This window comes from Anas platyrhynchos, chromosome 19 (genome assembly GCF_047663525.1).
Source record: "Anas platyrhynchos isolate ZD024472 breed Pekin duck chromosome 19, IASCAAS_PekinDuck_T2T, whole genome shotgun sequence".
NCBI lineage: Eukaryota > Metazoa > Chordata > Aves > Anseriformes > Anatidae > Anas > Anas platyrhynchos.
Genome location: NC_092605.1, coordinates 1,566,109 through 1,582,014, shown reverse-complemented (window position 1 = coordinate 1,582,014; position 15,906 = coordinate 1,566,109). Strand labels below are relative to the sequence as shown.

Genomic DNA, 15,906 nt, shown 5'->3' with positions numbered 1-15,906 from the left:
GCTCTGCCTTTCGAGGACACCACCATCAATCTTTTTGCATCTTTTTTTTTTTTTCCCCCATTGTTTCAGGCTCTTTTCGAGGACTGCTGCCAGCACCTGGCTCGGGAGCTGTCAGCCCAGCTGTTCTCCCCGGCACAGAGCACCCAGCTGATGGGGAACACCAGAGCCCTCCTCGCTCGCCCCGCACCTCTCCGCTCCTGTTCCCCTCGGGCTCCTTCTGCAGGAATTTTGGGGAGCCCCGAAGGAGCAGATGGGTGGCAGTGAACAGCTGCTCCACGCTGCTCTTATCTGGCACCTCCGTAAGAGGTTTTAATTACTGTGAGTAATTAAGCACCGCACCTCTGCTGGGAGGGCTGCTCTCCCTCGTAGGCAGGTACGGGGAGGGCACCGCGTGCCACAGGCTCCCAGCGAGGCAGAGGGGAGCGGGCAGGGAGCTGAGCCGTGTGTCTGCTCCGATCAGAGCCGGCAGCACGGAGCAGAGGAGCTGGAAATGGAAGTGCAGAGGGAGAAGGCTCTCGTTTAAGGAACGAGTCCCCAAACGCCAGGAAAGCCCAGCTGCTGGGGAGGCTGCACGCAGAACAAAGCCGCTGCACGAGGAGCTCCCTGCAGTTGCCCGTGCTCAGAATAAGGGCGCCTTTAAAAAATATCATTAATTTACCTCTAGCAAAAGCAGCAGAGAAGTGCAGGGATCAAACCCACAAAGCAGGCAGGGGAGAGGCTCCCCCTGCCACCCTGCTTCGGCTCGGTGAGAAGAAAACACCCCAAGTGCTCAGAGATGGCAGCGTGGGCTCACTGCCCCACATTCCCCAGCACAAACCAGTGCCATCAGCCCCACCATCGTGCTGGGGACAAAGAGGGCCACCTGTGACACTCATCCGCACGCCGCGGTGACTGCGAGCCCAGGCTGCTGGCAGGATCTCACCCCTCTGGTCCCCCCCCTCACATAACAAATTCATTTCCAATGTTTCTGGCAGATAAAAGAGGTCCCTGCATCTGCTCAGGCTTTCAGCATGGAAGATAAATAGAGAGTGTCATGACTCACTGTCTATTAGGAGCCTTCATTTATCCAAGCGTGCACAGGAGCTTTCATAAAAGGTTGTTTAATTCAGCATGACTGACTACCACTTGCTCTCAGACACACGATTATTGCCGGGATCCGTCTCAAGTTTGGAGTCAGGAGGATGCTGGAGCATGCCAGCCTGCCCTGTGCTGGCACCAGCCCCCGGTCCCACACCTCCAAAAGGCTGAAGCTGCCCAGGAAAAGGAGAGCCTGGAGCCTGCACCCACAAAAAAAAAAAAGAAAAAGCGCACAGGGAACAACCTGAAAACAGAGCCTGGAGTAATGGGGGAGAAGGGAAGGAAGAGCAGAGGAGATGCTGGCTGGAGCTGCAACCAATGTCATCCCCACACCTTCCCCAATTCCCTTTCCAGGCCCAAAATCACAGCGTGCTCCCTGGGGACCCGTGGCACAAGTAGCAACCTGGTGCCTGCAGCTGTGCCACCCATCTCCCTCCAGAGCCTCCCCCACTTTACCAGTGTCACCTCCATCCCCACAGCCCTGATCCTGACACAGAAACTTCTCCTCCCTGCAATCCATCACCAGGGATGGGTGAAATTGGATGAAATTACTGCTCTAGCCCTCCGTGCCATCCTTTATCTAGAGCAGCCAGGCGGTACACGGACCTTCCGTGCCGCCCCACTTCATCTCCCACCGCCGGTGATCCTTCAAGCTGCCACGTGCTGCCTGTGCTGGTCCCAGGGAGCTGCTGCTGTGCACTCGGGCACGCTCGAGGACGGGAAAATGAATCCATAATGCGGCTCTTAATTCAGACAAAGAGGCACTTGAGAAATGCAATAAAAAAAAAAAAGAAAAGGGATGAAACAGCAGAGCTCGTCCCAAGTTTGTCCTGGACAAACCAAGCCTCTGGAAATCTCAACCAGAAGCACACAGACAGCACTTTGCTCCTCCACAGCTGCAAAAATTCACTCCCACCACCCTCAAGCCCCTGTCCGTGGCAGAGATGATGCCTCAGCAGCTGCTTCCGCGAGGAGGTGGAGGAGGATGGAGGTGCCCAAGTTTGGAGCAGGGTCCCCAGAGCAGGGGGAGCAGCAGGGAGCGAGCTCCTGGTGTGGGATCAGCCTGGCCCCATCCCCAAAAACCAGCAGGTATCTCACCGGGACGAGATGCAGCGACGTGGCTGAGCTCATCACGGTGACCCTGCTGCCACCAGAGCCGTGTCCTGGCGGAGCACCGAGCAGAGGTGACACGGCACCAGCCAAGCACGGGGTGGAAACCTGCAGTAAGAACGAGGCCGAGGTGTCGCTCGCCCCTCGGGGTGGCACAGCTGACTTCGTGTCAAAATAGAGGAGGAGGAGTGCCAAAAGCCTCGCCACTCGAGGTCTGCGGTGTTTAAAGATTAATTTCGTGGGGAAGAGCAGCGGCACGACGTTAGATGTAATTACATGCACCAGGTCCTTTTAAGCAAACTAATTCATGCTAACTTCCAAGAGCTCTTTAAAGAGTTCCCAGTAGATAAAGCGTACTGCTGAATCATTTTATGCTGGATTTTTACACATTCAAGTTAATTTAATCACTCCATTTCAGAGGGCTGAGCTATGTTCAGATCTCCGATCTCTGGCAGGGAACAGCTTCTGATCTTAGCGGGCTCAGACGCGCCGAATTTCTGAAGTTAGAAGGGAAGGAAGCCCGGTACCTGCTTAAAAGGACACCGGGCTCTTATCAGGAAATGAGATGGGACCGAACCAGCCTGCAGTGGGCTCAGATGGTGATCACAGAGCTGTGGAGGAAAGTATCGGGCTGCTGGTGGGACGCGACCCCCCTGGCGCACGGGGATGAATTTCAGAGGGCCACATCACGAGGGGGTCGCACACGAGCCGGACACCCCCTGATCCACAGGAACACCTCCCAGCAGAACAACGAGAGCAGTTTGTGCAAACAAAGAAGCAAAACAGGCATGGCGCATGGGACCCCCTTCCTCCGACTCTGAAGAAATCGCTCCTCACAGGTGGCAATGCCCACGGGGAAGAAAATGCATCAAAAAGCTTTGTCCAGAGAGCAGGAGACACCTTCTTATGCTGACAGAAGGACCCCGGGCTTTTCCTTCTTTCCCAGCCTGCTGTTATCTTCCTGATGTTCCTATTTTAGGCAGCCCCTAGGGTAAAACCAGGAAAGCAAAACCAGGGCTTGACCTGCAGCTCATGTCAGGTGGGCAACGGCAGCAAAACCCTCTCCAAATCTTGTATTAAAAAGGCTCTGAACCACCACCACCATATATTATGGGGATTAGCGAGGATACTTTTCCTTTTACCCTCGAATCCAAAGCAAGTTGACGTGTCCCAGCCTGGGGTGAGGAAGCTGAGGATGACTCAGGCTGCAGACCCACATCGCCCCCCTTCCTTCCTTCCTTCCTCTGCTGCAGTGCAGGAATGTAGCTGGGAGGCACACACTGGCAAAAAAAAATCCTTACTTTTCCCTCTAGTATTTCCATAAAGGACCATTTTCAGTAGCTTTTATCTGCATTTCTATAAAAGAAAAACCAGCACTAAGCAGCCAACTCCTGTTTCAAGTCGAAGGCACTGCTGATTCCTGCATGAAGAGGACTCCGTCGCTATTGAAATTTAAAAGCCAAATTTCTCAGACACCCCGCCACGCTCTCGCAAAGCTGCTGAGGTCCACCTGGAGAACCACAACTTCCAAGAATTTCACCCTACAGACTGCGTTTTCCCAGCTCTTTCCCCACCCACGGCAGAGCCAAGGCTGGAGCAGCAGCGGGCCACCAGCTCCAGGAGTACAAAACTCAGGATATGGCACAGGGGACAGTCCCCACGTGCACCCAAGAGACACGCCTGGGCAGAAAGAGCCCAGAAAGTGCCTGAATGACTGCTTTTAAACCCAAACTCTGCCCGCAGATGCCACGAAGTGCCGCCTTCTGCTTGCAGCGAAACCACCCCTCCGCAGCGCCCGGCCGGATCCCCTCGCTAACAAAGAGGAGCCACCCGTTGGCAGCAAAATCAATAAATAAGCAGCACTTTAATTACACGTAATTGCAGATTCAGTGTGATTCCGTAATGACTCCGAGGCGCTTCGCACCATCTGCTGCGGCAGATCCGTGCCGGGGCTCTGAAGGGGAGCAGCCGCCGCTTGGCTCCGTCACCGCAGCCGCCCCGGGGGCCGAGCGGCACGCACCGAGGGTGCGCAGGGCGCACCGGGGCCGGGGGCGAGCAGCCTCCTGCTGCCGTGCCGAGGCACAGATGGCAACCACCAGGCTGCAGCTCCAGGACTCGCAGAGAAAGACGGTTCAAAAAAAAAAAAAAAAACAATAAAAAAATAGAGGTTTCTTTGGGGCTTGTAAGAAAAAGCGGTGAGAAACCACCAAGCTTTAAAAAAAAAAGGGGGGAAAAGGGTTTTGTTTTTTTTTTTTTTCATCCGGAGCTCTCCAGAAGCTGAGTGCCAAAGCCCCGTGGCAGCAAGGGGGAGGTACACGGAGTGCAGAACATCCACAGAAGGGGCGAGCACCAGCCCATGGCAAGAAACTGGCTGAAAACATCGCGCGGGGCACAGCTCTGCAGCGCTGCACCAAGCCTGGAAAGCAGCGGGGTACAATCAGCCAGGAAGAAGAACATCAACTTTTTTTTAAATCCGTTTTGTAGGACAAACACTTAAACCATGGGGTTCGGCACCCAAATTGGGATTAATCAGCAGAGAGAGGAGGAGCTGGGGGTACGGGGGGCTTGGAGGCAGCAGGAGGGGCCGCGTCCTGCACCTGCCTGAGCAGCGCCGTGCCTCCCTCGCAGGCAGGGGCTCCTGCTCGAGGTGCTGGGGCTGTTCCAGCTTCCCTCCTGCTTCCGTGGCCCACTGAATAAAAAAATAATAAAGAAATAAAAACAGGAAAAGCATCGCTGGAGCTCTCTGCTGCAGCTCTTTTGCGTGGGAGCGGAGATGGAGAAGTTCAGGGCGCAGTCTCCAAACAGGGGGCTGCGACGCGAGGACACCACAGCCCCCCCTGCTCTTGCTCTAGCTGCCCCCTCCAGCACCAAGCAGCAGAGGAGACGAAGAAAAACAACCAGGAGGCCAACAATCACCTGCCCAGCCGGGCTGAACGCTGCTTGCACCCCGCACGGGGATGAAATGAAGCCCTCATTTAAAAGAGACCGCTGAGAAGGACATTAGGCGACGGGCAGGGTGGCTGAGCAGCCAACCCATTAGACAGGCACAGCTTGAAACTCGAAGTCATTTCAGCCCAGCAGAGCCCATTTAAAAGCAGAGAGACGCTCTCTAATTGGGGTTATTTATTCGGCAGCTCTCCCGGCACAACAGAACTCCCACACAGACCTGCTCCAGGCTGGGCGAGGACGGGGACGGGGCCACGGCCACCGGGCACGAGGTCGCCCGGGTCCCCTGGGCATCACCGACTGGCTCCGGGATGGGTCAGGAGGTGTCAGAGAGATCCGAGGCAGGGCAGCTGCTTCAGAGCCATTCTGCCTTTGAAAAGGGGCAAGATGAGAGGGGAAGCTCTGCTGTTAGGGCAAGAGCACCAGCAGGAGCTCGCTCCCTTCAGCCACCGGCAAATTCAAACGAAACCGAGCCAGGGCAGAGGTCCGGGTGCTGACAAAACCTCAGCCACAGCGCACACCTTCCCAGGCAGCTGGGGCTCGGCGCAGTGCAGGACCCACAGGAGCACAGCCCCTGCTACCTCTGCCCCTTGCAGAGCTTTTTGAATACTTAAAAATCACCTCGTTATGGTGCTGCAGCCCCTGCTCCAGCCCCTCACCAGGCACCCCTGGGATCAGGGAAACACAGCCGGGGTGGGCACGCACCCGGCCGCACGAGGCACTCCTTTCTCAGGGGCAGGGACAAAACAGCTGCAAACCAGCAGCCCACGATTTTAATAGTAAAAACTATGGCATGCAAAGACCCAAATATCTCCTTCCTGCACGGCTCCACAGCCCAGCACCACCCCAGAACTCGCATCCTCCCATGGCACAGGGGAGCCCCCAGCACGCTGGGGGCAGCTCCGGGTGCGGGTCCCCCAGGAGGAGCCGCTTGCAACGTCGCTTCCCAGGGTAGCCCGCGGAGCCAGCTGTCTCCTCGCCAGCCTGTCGGGATGCACAGGCACTAAAAATAACATCGAAAATATTGATAGTGCTGAAGTCACCCTGATGTCACTGAAGACAGGCGTGCGCAAGGTGATGGCTGCGCTGCAGCAGCTCTGGGATTTGCATAGCATGACTAACATCAGAGTCTTCTGCAAAAAACGTTGTTCGAGTGCTCTAATCCTTCAGCTGACATGCATTCAGCTTGTCTCCAAGCATCTTTGTCCAACAAGAGGCTGTGAAAGCCCCTGGTAAATGCTGGCCCACCCCCGCGGTCACCCCAACCCGCTGCCAGGCGGCAGGAAAGCGGAGCTCACGTGGCCGGCCCCAGGAGGGCAGAGCAGCTGCCAGAAGTCCTGAAGAATTCTTCCTCACACCAAACTCTTGAAAGCAGACTGGCCATCACGTCCCACCTGCCCGTGAGCTATGAAAACAGACAAACAGGTACAGACAGAAGCAGGGTCAGCAGGCATCGCGCAGGTCGTGTGGCTGGGTTGGCCTGGAACCGGTGCCCAACAGTGGGGCTGGCCCTGCCCAGGCTCTGCAAGCCCCTAAATGCATCACCGCAGGCAAAACGTGGCCACTGTCACCTCCAAACATCTCCAAAAGCAGCATCGCTACTGCTCTCCTCCTGTCCTGCTCGTCTCCCTGCAGAGGGTGACCTTCCCCCTGTTAGGGCGCACGGGGCAGAGGGGTCCCTGCCACGAGCTGCTCTGCCTGAAGAAATCCAAGACCCTCCGAGGAGCTGATCAGTCTGAAGATCCAAGCACGTCTGGCACTGCTCGGCTGAACAGCCACGGAGGCTTTTTAGTACCAAAAATTATGCTTGTAAAAGCACATTAATAATTAAACCTCCGTCTAATATATTCATGCGGTTGTTGCATAGCGCAAGTAGTAATTAACATTTAAGTATCAAGTACATGAAAACAGATACGGACAGGTTCAAGATGAAGTCCCACTACAATGGCTCTGAAGCTGTTTTTCCCAGGGCTGCAAGCTAAAAATAAGGAAGCCAGGTCCACACGGTGCCCACGCTGTGTGTTTGCATGCAGCACAGGCTGCATGTCACAGCTACGCAAACAGATGTACCCATAAAAAATTCCAGCACACGTTTAAGATCCCACCGTCTGCTCTGTTTCTCCACCAAACCTCTTTGGTCACCTTCATTTCCCAATTCCCACGTGCGCCTGCGGTGGCTGTTAAAACTCCTTCCCCTAGATTCACAAAAAAAAAGAAGGAAATTGCAGTAATTGTACGGCGCCCTGCACCAGGGCGCTGCGCTCACAGGGTGCACGGCTGTGCCCGGGGATCACACGGTGCCACCACGTGCACAAAGGACACCCCTAATCCCCCTTGGGATCACGGCAGGGCAGGCTCCCCGTGCCTGCAGCCCCATCCCCACAGCCCCATCCCCACCATCCCCACGCCCCAGGAGCTGCAGGGTGCCCCCAAAGGACACCGGAGATCCAGGGCAGCGCAGTCGCACCTCTGCACGTGGCCATCGGGTGAGACAACTCTACCTGGGCAAACAAACTTCTTTTTTTATATTTTTTTTTGGCTTTCTTTTGCTGTTTCTTACGAGCTGAGTGCTCCGAGGTGCAGGATGACTTCTCCGCTGCGCCCTCCCCTGCAAGGCTGCAAAAAATAAAACCCGGGGAGCCAACCCCATGAGGTGCCAGCAAGCAGAGGGCTGGTTCCACCACCCCGAAGAGCAATTATGGCATAAGCGTGGTGTTTATCAGAGCAATCAATGCTCATAGCTGGGAAAGCTTCCTGGGGGGGAGGAAACGAGACATCGATTTTTAGCGAAAAGGCATGTTCTGTCATCCTGTGCCATATACCACGCGGAGAAGGCTGCACGGAGAGAGCCTGGACGTGAACGACTGTCTCAGGCCACCCTCACCTGAAATGGAAACGTGCTGGAATTGAAATCAGATGGGATGGAAAAAAATCTGGAATTGAAATCAGATGGGATGGAAAAAAAATCAGCACCACAAATCACACGAGGACTGCCATGATTAGGAAACCAAACCCGCTGCCCTCCAAAGAAATGCACCAGAGCCTCCCCGTCTGCTCCATGGCGGGGACACCTCGCCAAGAGCTCCTGGCTGCAGCCCGCCAGCTGCAGATCAGAAATGGGGCCAAAACCTTAAATCCCCATGTTTTAGGGTCATGGGTTCAGCCCCAAGAAGGCATCCCAGAACCCAATCCCCAGTCTCAGCCAGCATGCGGGGTGCCTGCCGGACCTCTGGGCATCTCTCGGAGGATCAGGACACATTTGTGCAGCCCTGCAGAGACAACAAGCCCTGCATGAGTGCCACGAGCCTTTATGCGATAAAAATTCCTCGTGGTTCCCCCGTGCCCCTTTGTGCACCCAGAGAATCATCACCCTGATTTTGGAGAGGGTTGAGTTTGCTCAGAGCTGGCTTGAAGCAAAGCAGAGAGTGGAAGCGCCCAGCACCAAGCAGCAGGCACAACAATTAAAAATCCCAAAGCAGCACAGGCTCTCCTATAAATAGACCCCCCCGTGGTCACACTGCGAGGCACGCAGGTCACCCGGAGGTGTAAGAACCACAAGCAGATCAGCACACTGTCCATAAATACACACACAAGGGGCTGGGGACTGCCTCAGCTCCTCTCAGGCAGGTTTGGGATTGTCCAAATTCCCACCCCCCCCCAGTTACAGACCCCACGACACGCGCTTTTACTCCCTTGAAGACGCATCATCCCTGGTGACGCAGCTGTGCTGTGTTTTTACACACTTACCCTTAAAATCATTAAGTTTTAATGCGGGGAACAACCCATTTCCTGATGTAATTTATTCCCTTCCCTTCATACGCTCCGTGGTACGTGCCCTGCTATTTCTTTTCTCCCTGCATATTGCTGCTGCAACTCGCAGCCACTGCTGGGGATCCTGATTTTTCATTCCACTCCCCAAAAGCATCCTTAGGGTGAATGAGAATCACGCCTGTCCCCACTCAACTGAAGAACCATATCAAGAAAATAAATGAATTATTGTGCTTATTGAATGAAGACAAAAAAAAAAACAACACAAAACATCCACTCCAGAGGCAATGATGCTGATTGCTGGTTCAGTTCAGTTTAATAAACCTCGAGATTTAAGGGTTTCTTCGAGGCAGCTGCAGGGGAGTGGTGGTGCTCTCCCAAACCTCATTTGTGCCAAAACCAGTGCTGGAGATGTTCCTGAGGGATGTCCCAGTGCCCTGTTACCTCGCTAGGGCAGGAGATTTATAGCTGGAGGAGCAGTTACAGCACCAGAGCCCCGCCAACACCGCGCTCACGCACGTGTGCGCACGCTGGTCCGAGCCGCCAGAGCTAAATCACCAGGCTGCGGATGGAGATGAGGCTGAATAGTCTATTTTATAGGGATGCAGCATTAAAAAATCGAGTGAAAAGAGGTAACAGATTGTCAGGTGTGGCCAGGAAATTAAAGCTCCTTGATAACACTGCACGGAGGTAACGAGGCTCAATTTGGGAAATGAGTCCTGCGATTACGAGCCCTAACCCACAGAAAGCGCCTCTGCTTGCTGACGGGGCTGATCTCAGAGCACGGGTCCTACCCAGCACGTCACTCAGCAGGCTTTAGCAAGTCTCCTGGATTAACAGATCGTGCTCAAACGGAACAAGAGCAGAGCAGCAAGCACGGAGCAGAGGCTGCACCATCCCTGGCACTACCTGAACCCCAGCAGGGCTGCGCACGCTGCAGCGCCTGAAAACTCCTCGCCTTCAGAGCTGAGAGACAGCTGGACTGCAGAGCAAACAGCTGAGCAGGAAAGCCACATCCTCGCACTATTCAATCTGTGCCTGTGTTGACACAGGCGGGAGAAGAGGTTGACAGGAAAAGGCACTTCACCGACAGAAGCCTTTCCGTCCTCAGGTAGCAGCTGGCCCTTTCCGAGGCAGCGCGGGATGCACGAGGCATTGAGGCATGGCACACGCTGCAGAGGTACCTGCGGGGCACAAATACCAACAGAGCCAGCCCAAATCTGATGCTGAGCAAGCTCAATTTGTGCCATCCTCATCCACCTGCACCACCGCCCTGGAAAGCTCCAGGAGGGTGAGCGCTACCCCAAAGTCTCACCGAGGAGGCGGTAACGGAGATGCTGGAGATAACGCCGCAGTTCTCCAGCAACTCCGGGAGCTGAGCAGACTGGAGCAGAAGCTGGGAGCGAGGCTGAGCCCTTCTGGACATGCTTCACTTGGGAGAACGTTGGCTGCAGCCCAGGAAATGAGGACGTGCCAACGAGGAGCCAGGAAAGGCTCCGTGCGCAAAGAGCGCAGGCAGCGGCGCGAGGTGCCAGGAGCACGGCACACGCAGATGTCTCCTCCGCGGAGAGGGCCGGCTGCTTCCCCTCGGCTCGGAGCTCCTGGCTTGCCAAGCAGCCGTGAAGGCAGCGAGTGCGGAGGCAGTTTGTGCCTCGGCGGGCGGATAAAGCAGCTGTCCGTGCCTGCCAGCATCTCTCACGCACGTTACAGCTCTGTGCACTGGGAGCAAAGCGCAGGACAAAGCTCCCAAGCGCCACCCCAGCCTTACTCCGAGCAGCTGTTCCTCAAGGGCCCAAAACCCTTTTGACAACCTTCCAGCTCCAGCTAAAGACTTCTCCGCTTGGAAGGGCAGCTGAGCTCTTTAAAGATCCAGCGCCACCCCAAGAGAACCTGAAAAAAAATAAAATAAAAGGAAACCACCCAAGGAATCTGAAAGCCGCTTTGCTGGTGCTGCTGCAGGCTGGTTTTCCTCCTCCCTATTAGTAACTGATAATAATAACTGATAACTAATGGGTAAAAACAGGCTCTGCTCCTCCGTAAAGGAGAGCAAGGTTCTGACCAGGATAATAGGGGCACGAGCCCACGTTTGAAGGAGGCTGTTTATCAGGCCGAGGCACCGCGTGCTCCGCATTTTTATAGTTTCGAAGCTCTGTGTGTATAAATCCACATTTAGCCACGACCATAAAACCCAAGCACAGAGCCCAGCCTGACAAGGATGGCCAATAACCGCTCGAAATGCTCCAGAAAGGGGCATTAGGAAGGTTTTGAGATCGATACAGACATAGCCAGAGGCGTTCCTCATCAAGGCTGGCAATTAACATGCAGAATGAATTGATGCCTTCGGAGCGCCGCCGCTCTCCGGGCCAGGCACGGTGTGAGCGTGTCAACGCTATTACAAATGCAGTGGGATCGCCTAAAACCGGTGGCCATCCCATTTTGCAGAAGGGTCCCCGTGTAGGAGAAGTTGTAACGACTCCATGAACCTCTCGACGGCACACATGAGACTCCGGCTGAATATTGCTGCCATGAATCACGACGGGCTCCGCGGCCGGAGAGGTTTATAGGGCTGCGCTCCTTCACGGCTCCTGCTCTGGGAGAGGGGACAAGGAGGAAAATTACGGGGAATTTACAGCAGCAAACCGCTCCACAAGGGGTACAGGGAGGATTTCTGCCCCTCGGTGCCAGGGCTGGAGCTTCAGCGTTCAGAAATACCTCGCCACATCCCAAATGGGTACATGGAGGCTTCCCCGCCGGCTGCGCAGCCCAGAACAGCCCCTAAAGGCAGTGCAAATCACACCAGCTGCTGCTCCCCGAGCAAGTGGTGCACAAACCTGCCACAATTTCAGAAGGAACAGGGCAAAGAGGGGATTTTCTGGCTGGAGGGACACAATGAGATGACAGAGGCAAGCAATACCCGCACTGCTGCATCGTACAATTCAACAATTCAACTCATGTCCTCTTTTTTTTATTGCTCTCTAAGAGGTTTTGGCTCTTCTTTTATCTCAACAGCTCCTCTCCTTCCTTTCATCAGGAGTTTATTACATCATTACGGGATTTTAACTGCCTGTGCCCTGATGAAAGAGACGCGGCACGGACAAGGTCTGCTTCTCCTCTCGTACAGGCGGCAGCAGCCCCGGTACACAATAATTCCCTTTGTAGGGGAAAAAAATGAAACACAAGTGGGCAAAATGAGAGCCTCAGAAAGGAGGCAGAAAATTAAGAGTAGAGATTGCGTGATGCTACTGAAACGAGCCCAGGAGGGGGGTCTGGGGGCAGTGCTGGGGCTGGCACTGGCGGTGCCACCAGCACACCCGCCTGTCCTGCCCGAGAGCCTCCCCAGCCAAAACATCCCGGGAGCCTTAGCCAGAGGGGCCTGCACAGCGCTGCAGCTCAAATTTAAGGAAAAAAAATACAAATTATACATAGCAAGGCTTGTCCATGCTGTCCCCAAACAGCACGGCTCATTAAAGTGAGGAGTTTAATGAAATTTCATTGCTTAAGTGCACGATTTCCAACACCAGCTTTTTTTTTTCCCCAACTACTATCCCCATCTGGAGTTACTTACTGCACATCTGTGCAGGAGCACCCCAGTGCCATTTCCCAAATCTCACCCTTCCAAAAGTCAGCCAAGTCATTAAAACAAACCCTGCTACCCCTGAATATTTGGGACTGAGCCGTGTTTAGAACCAGATGTGCGCCACGTCCGTGCCCCGGAGCGGGCGATGGCTGAGGCCGGTCCCAGCCCCTCGGTGCCACGAGATTTAGCACTCGGCGGCCACTTTGCTGTAACCTCCTGTGCCACAACGCACCTAGAAATCACTTTTTCGGACACAGGAGATCTCTCACCTGCAGCACAGCAGCAGGAATATTAAAGCAAAGCGAAGGAGGCTGGCTGGGAACATCGCCGCCCTCCCACTCGGCTCCGTAATCTGATTTGGAGCGCCGTGAATCATTGCGCACCAGGATGCCGGAGAAGCAGCGCGCCTCGCTGTTCAATATCCAGCTTGTGGCAGAAGCATGAGTCACGGCTCAGATTGCGAGGTGCGATGCCGTATGTAAATCCTTTCTGAGAACTAACCCCGGCACACCACGCACGTAGCTGCGATTTAAGGGGCCAGGCGCAGACTCCCAGCCCTGCAGAAACTGCAACTTTTGGTGACCCCGCTCAAAAAGTTTTTCCCCCCAATTTTGGAGACCCAAGCGTGCCGAGCCCTGGGTGAGGCTGTGGGGTGGGGGCAGCCCCCAGCACCCCGCTGCAGGCAGCACGGCCCCGTTTAGCAGGAACTAAAGCCTAGCAGTGACCCCAGTCACTAAACACTGAGCCTAGGCACACATTTTCACTGCAATTCATGCCAAATCCGCCCATACTCCATTCCACATGGACATGCAGAGACACATCCATTACTCCATACACCTCAGCACCTCCCCTAAAATCCCGTTCGGAGCCACATCAGTGCCTGCAATGGGGTGGGACGATGCCCTGCTCCAGGACAGCATCCGCGGGGAGCCCACAGGAATGGGCAGGAGGAGCAGAACAGCCCCGGGCACGCGTGGTGCCTGGGTGGTGCCGGGCTTCCCCGCTGCAAACCGAGGGACTCAAGTGATGGGGAGGCACAGAGCCACCCCAGACAGGCTGCTGAGAAGAAAAGCAGCATGATTTTATTTTCTTTTCTCCCAAACGAATGGGCGAGGGGTAGATCTGGCCATCGCATTTCCTCCATCTCCCTTTCCACAGGTCTAACCCAAACCTCCTCGCCTGTTGGTTACCCTCAGCAGCTGCAAGGCTCCCACTAACCAGCCGTGACCACGCAGTTGTTTTTGCTCTCACGCAGCCAAGTTCAATCCATCCAAACCTCCAGCAGCAGAGACACACAGGGCTCTGGGGAGCTGCGTTTTTATGCTTCCTCCCCTCACTTCGACAGCAGTCCCCCTGCTCCTCTCCTCGCTGCCATCCCCAGAAGACAACCACAAAACAATGCAGCTTTGGGATTTTTTTTTTCCCCTGTTTTGTTTTCGCAGCTTTAGCGACTTTAAAACATGTAAATACGAAGCAAGGGTCAATGATTCAACAGTGATTAAGTATGAAACATTCCAGTTAGTACCCATTAGGCTTGGAAGATACCCATTATGTTCCCAAAGCGTTCCCAAGAGCGCAGCCAAGCAGAGCCCAGCGCTGGGGAAAGCTGCCTTCTTGGAAGGCCTGATGTGCCTTGTGAAAACACCGACTTCATTTCGGTAAGCAAAAGAATAACAAGAGACAATAAAAGAATTAACATATTGTAGATTCTTAATGCCATTTCCCCGGAGAGAGGAAAAACAAGCGAGCCTAATGGAAATTTTCTGTTCTCAAAACCATTTGCACTGTTGTTGTTTGCAACGATGAGAGAAGAAGAAAGCATAAAACCCAGCAGCTTAACTTTCTGAAAAATCGCAGGGCTATCTACTTTTTTTTTTCTCGAAGAATAAAATTAAATTGCATCTGGGATGTAAAGCTCCACCTGACAAAATCACAAATAACCTGCAACAGCCTTACAGACTGCAGGGCTAGAGCAGCCTTCAAGCTTGAGCTTCTCCCAGGAGCTACGAGACATCACGGACCTGAAGCCCGCTGAGTCTAGCACGAAACTTCCTTCCATCCCTTTGGAAAACTCCAAGCTGATATTTCAGATCCTGAAGAATCCTGAGGATTTGAAACACTTCATGAAGCACGCAATTAAGCAACGCAGTTAAATAACAGAGCCTGGTTGCACCACTCTTTGCAAGAAGGATCATTTCCTCATCTCAATCTGCTCCCAATCATACTCGAGATATTGTAAACTGCTAGTTTCGTTTTTCTCCAGCCAAGAAAAAGCAGAGGAGCAATAAGATTAATTCACCAAATTACGTTTTCTTTGCCTACTGTTAAGCAGCAGGACAAGAGGCAGGCAGCTGGGCACGAAGGGGGCCGCCACCGTCCCCAGTGCGCACCCTGGAGCTGGGACACCCAACAAGGTGCCACCACCTCGAGCAAGAAGTTCCCTCTTTAAAAGCTATGTGAAGAGGAGATAGCTGCCAATGAGATATTTTATATTCCACGCTTTGGCAGGTACAGTGCTATTAACCTCCAAAAATAAGGAGTGATGACACGATGGCCAGTCCTCATCTACAACTGGGGAGGGCCACCACGGGTCAGAGTTTGGGGCACCTTCAAGGTGGCACCACTCGGAGAGGGCACGGTTAGAGCTCGCTGCACCCACGCTCCAAATCAGCTTATTTCAAGAGAAGCTGATGATTTCATTTCCCTGGTGAACGAGATATCTAATTATCAATAATTCACAGGCACAGACAGACGTGCAAGTGGTTTTGAGAACCGGAGGAGAAACAGAAGCAACGATTCCTGGAACGAGAGCCAGCACAGAGACAGCTCCAGAGAGGGGAGAGGAGGTGCACTCCGCATGCACGTGTCAAAGCCAATCCAATTTCAATCACATACGTTACATCTAGGTGCCAGCTTAGCGGGGGGCTTTTCCCCCGCGCGCTCTGCGGTTGGTATATGACAGGATGCTTGCCTGGATGGTGCCCAGCTCTACCTATCCGGATGGACAACTCGCTCTCGTAGTCCAGGCGAGAGGCAGGCTCCTGCTCGTGTTTCTCTTTCGCCGCTCGCGGGTCGTAGCTCAAGGCAAATGCCGCGTGGGGGGGTCCGCTGAAACCCTGCAATGCAAGAGACAAATTCAGGCTTTTCCCACATCTTCCCAGCCCCATCCTCAGGGAGCACCACGAGGAGATGTTACGTGCACAACCACCGTGTTATTGCAGTGGAATTTGGCCAGAGGGGCCCGTGAACTTCAGTCTCGTTTGGAATATGTTCCTGTACCCGTTGTAATCCCAAAAAAAACGGAGCAGAACGGCCAAAAGCAACACTGCCCAGCTATGTGTAATGTCTGCAGGGAACCGAGCAGCACCCTACAGAGAGAGGCATCCCGTGAGCAATCCCTGCCAGCCTGGACACAGCTCGTGAGAACC

General features: G+C 54.3%; 1 protein-coding gene across 3 annotated transcripts in view; it reads right to left on the bottom strand.

Moving 5' to 3' along the window:
- Positions 1-15,906, bottom strand: part of SLC39A11 (solute carrier family 39 member 11) — a 75,450-nt gene that overhangs the window by 37,309 nt on the left and 22,235 nt on the right. For 2 of the 3 annotated variants that reach the window (XM_072025879.1, XM_072025878.1), the window contains one exon: positions 15,450-15,594. In XM_072025879.1, coding sequence (XP_071881980.1) covers positions 15,450-15,594 — 145 coding nt within the window. The remainder of the gene's footprint in view (positions 1-15,449; positions 15,595-15,906) is intronic. The other variant, XM_038165250.2, reaches the window with a different exon arrangement.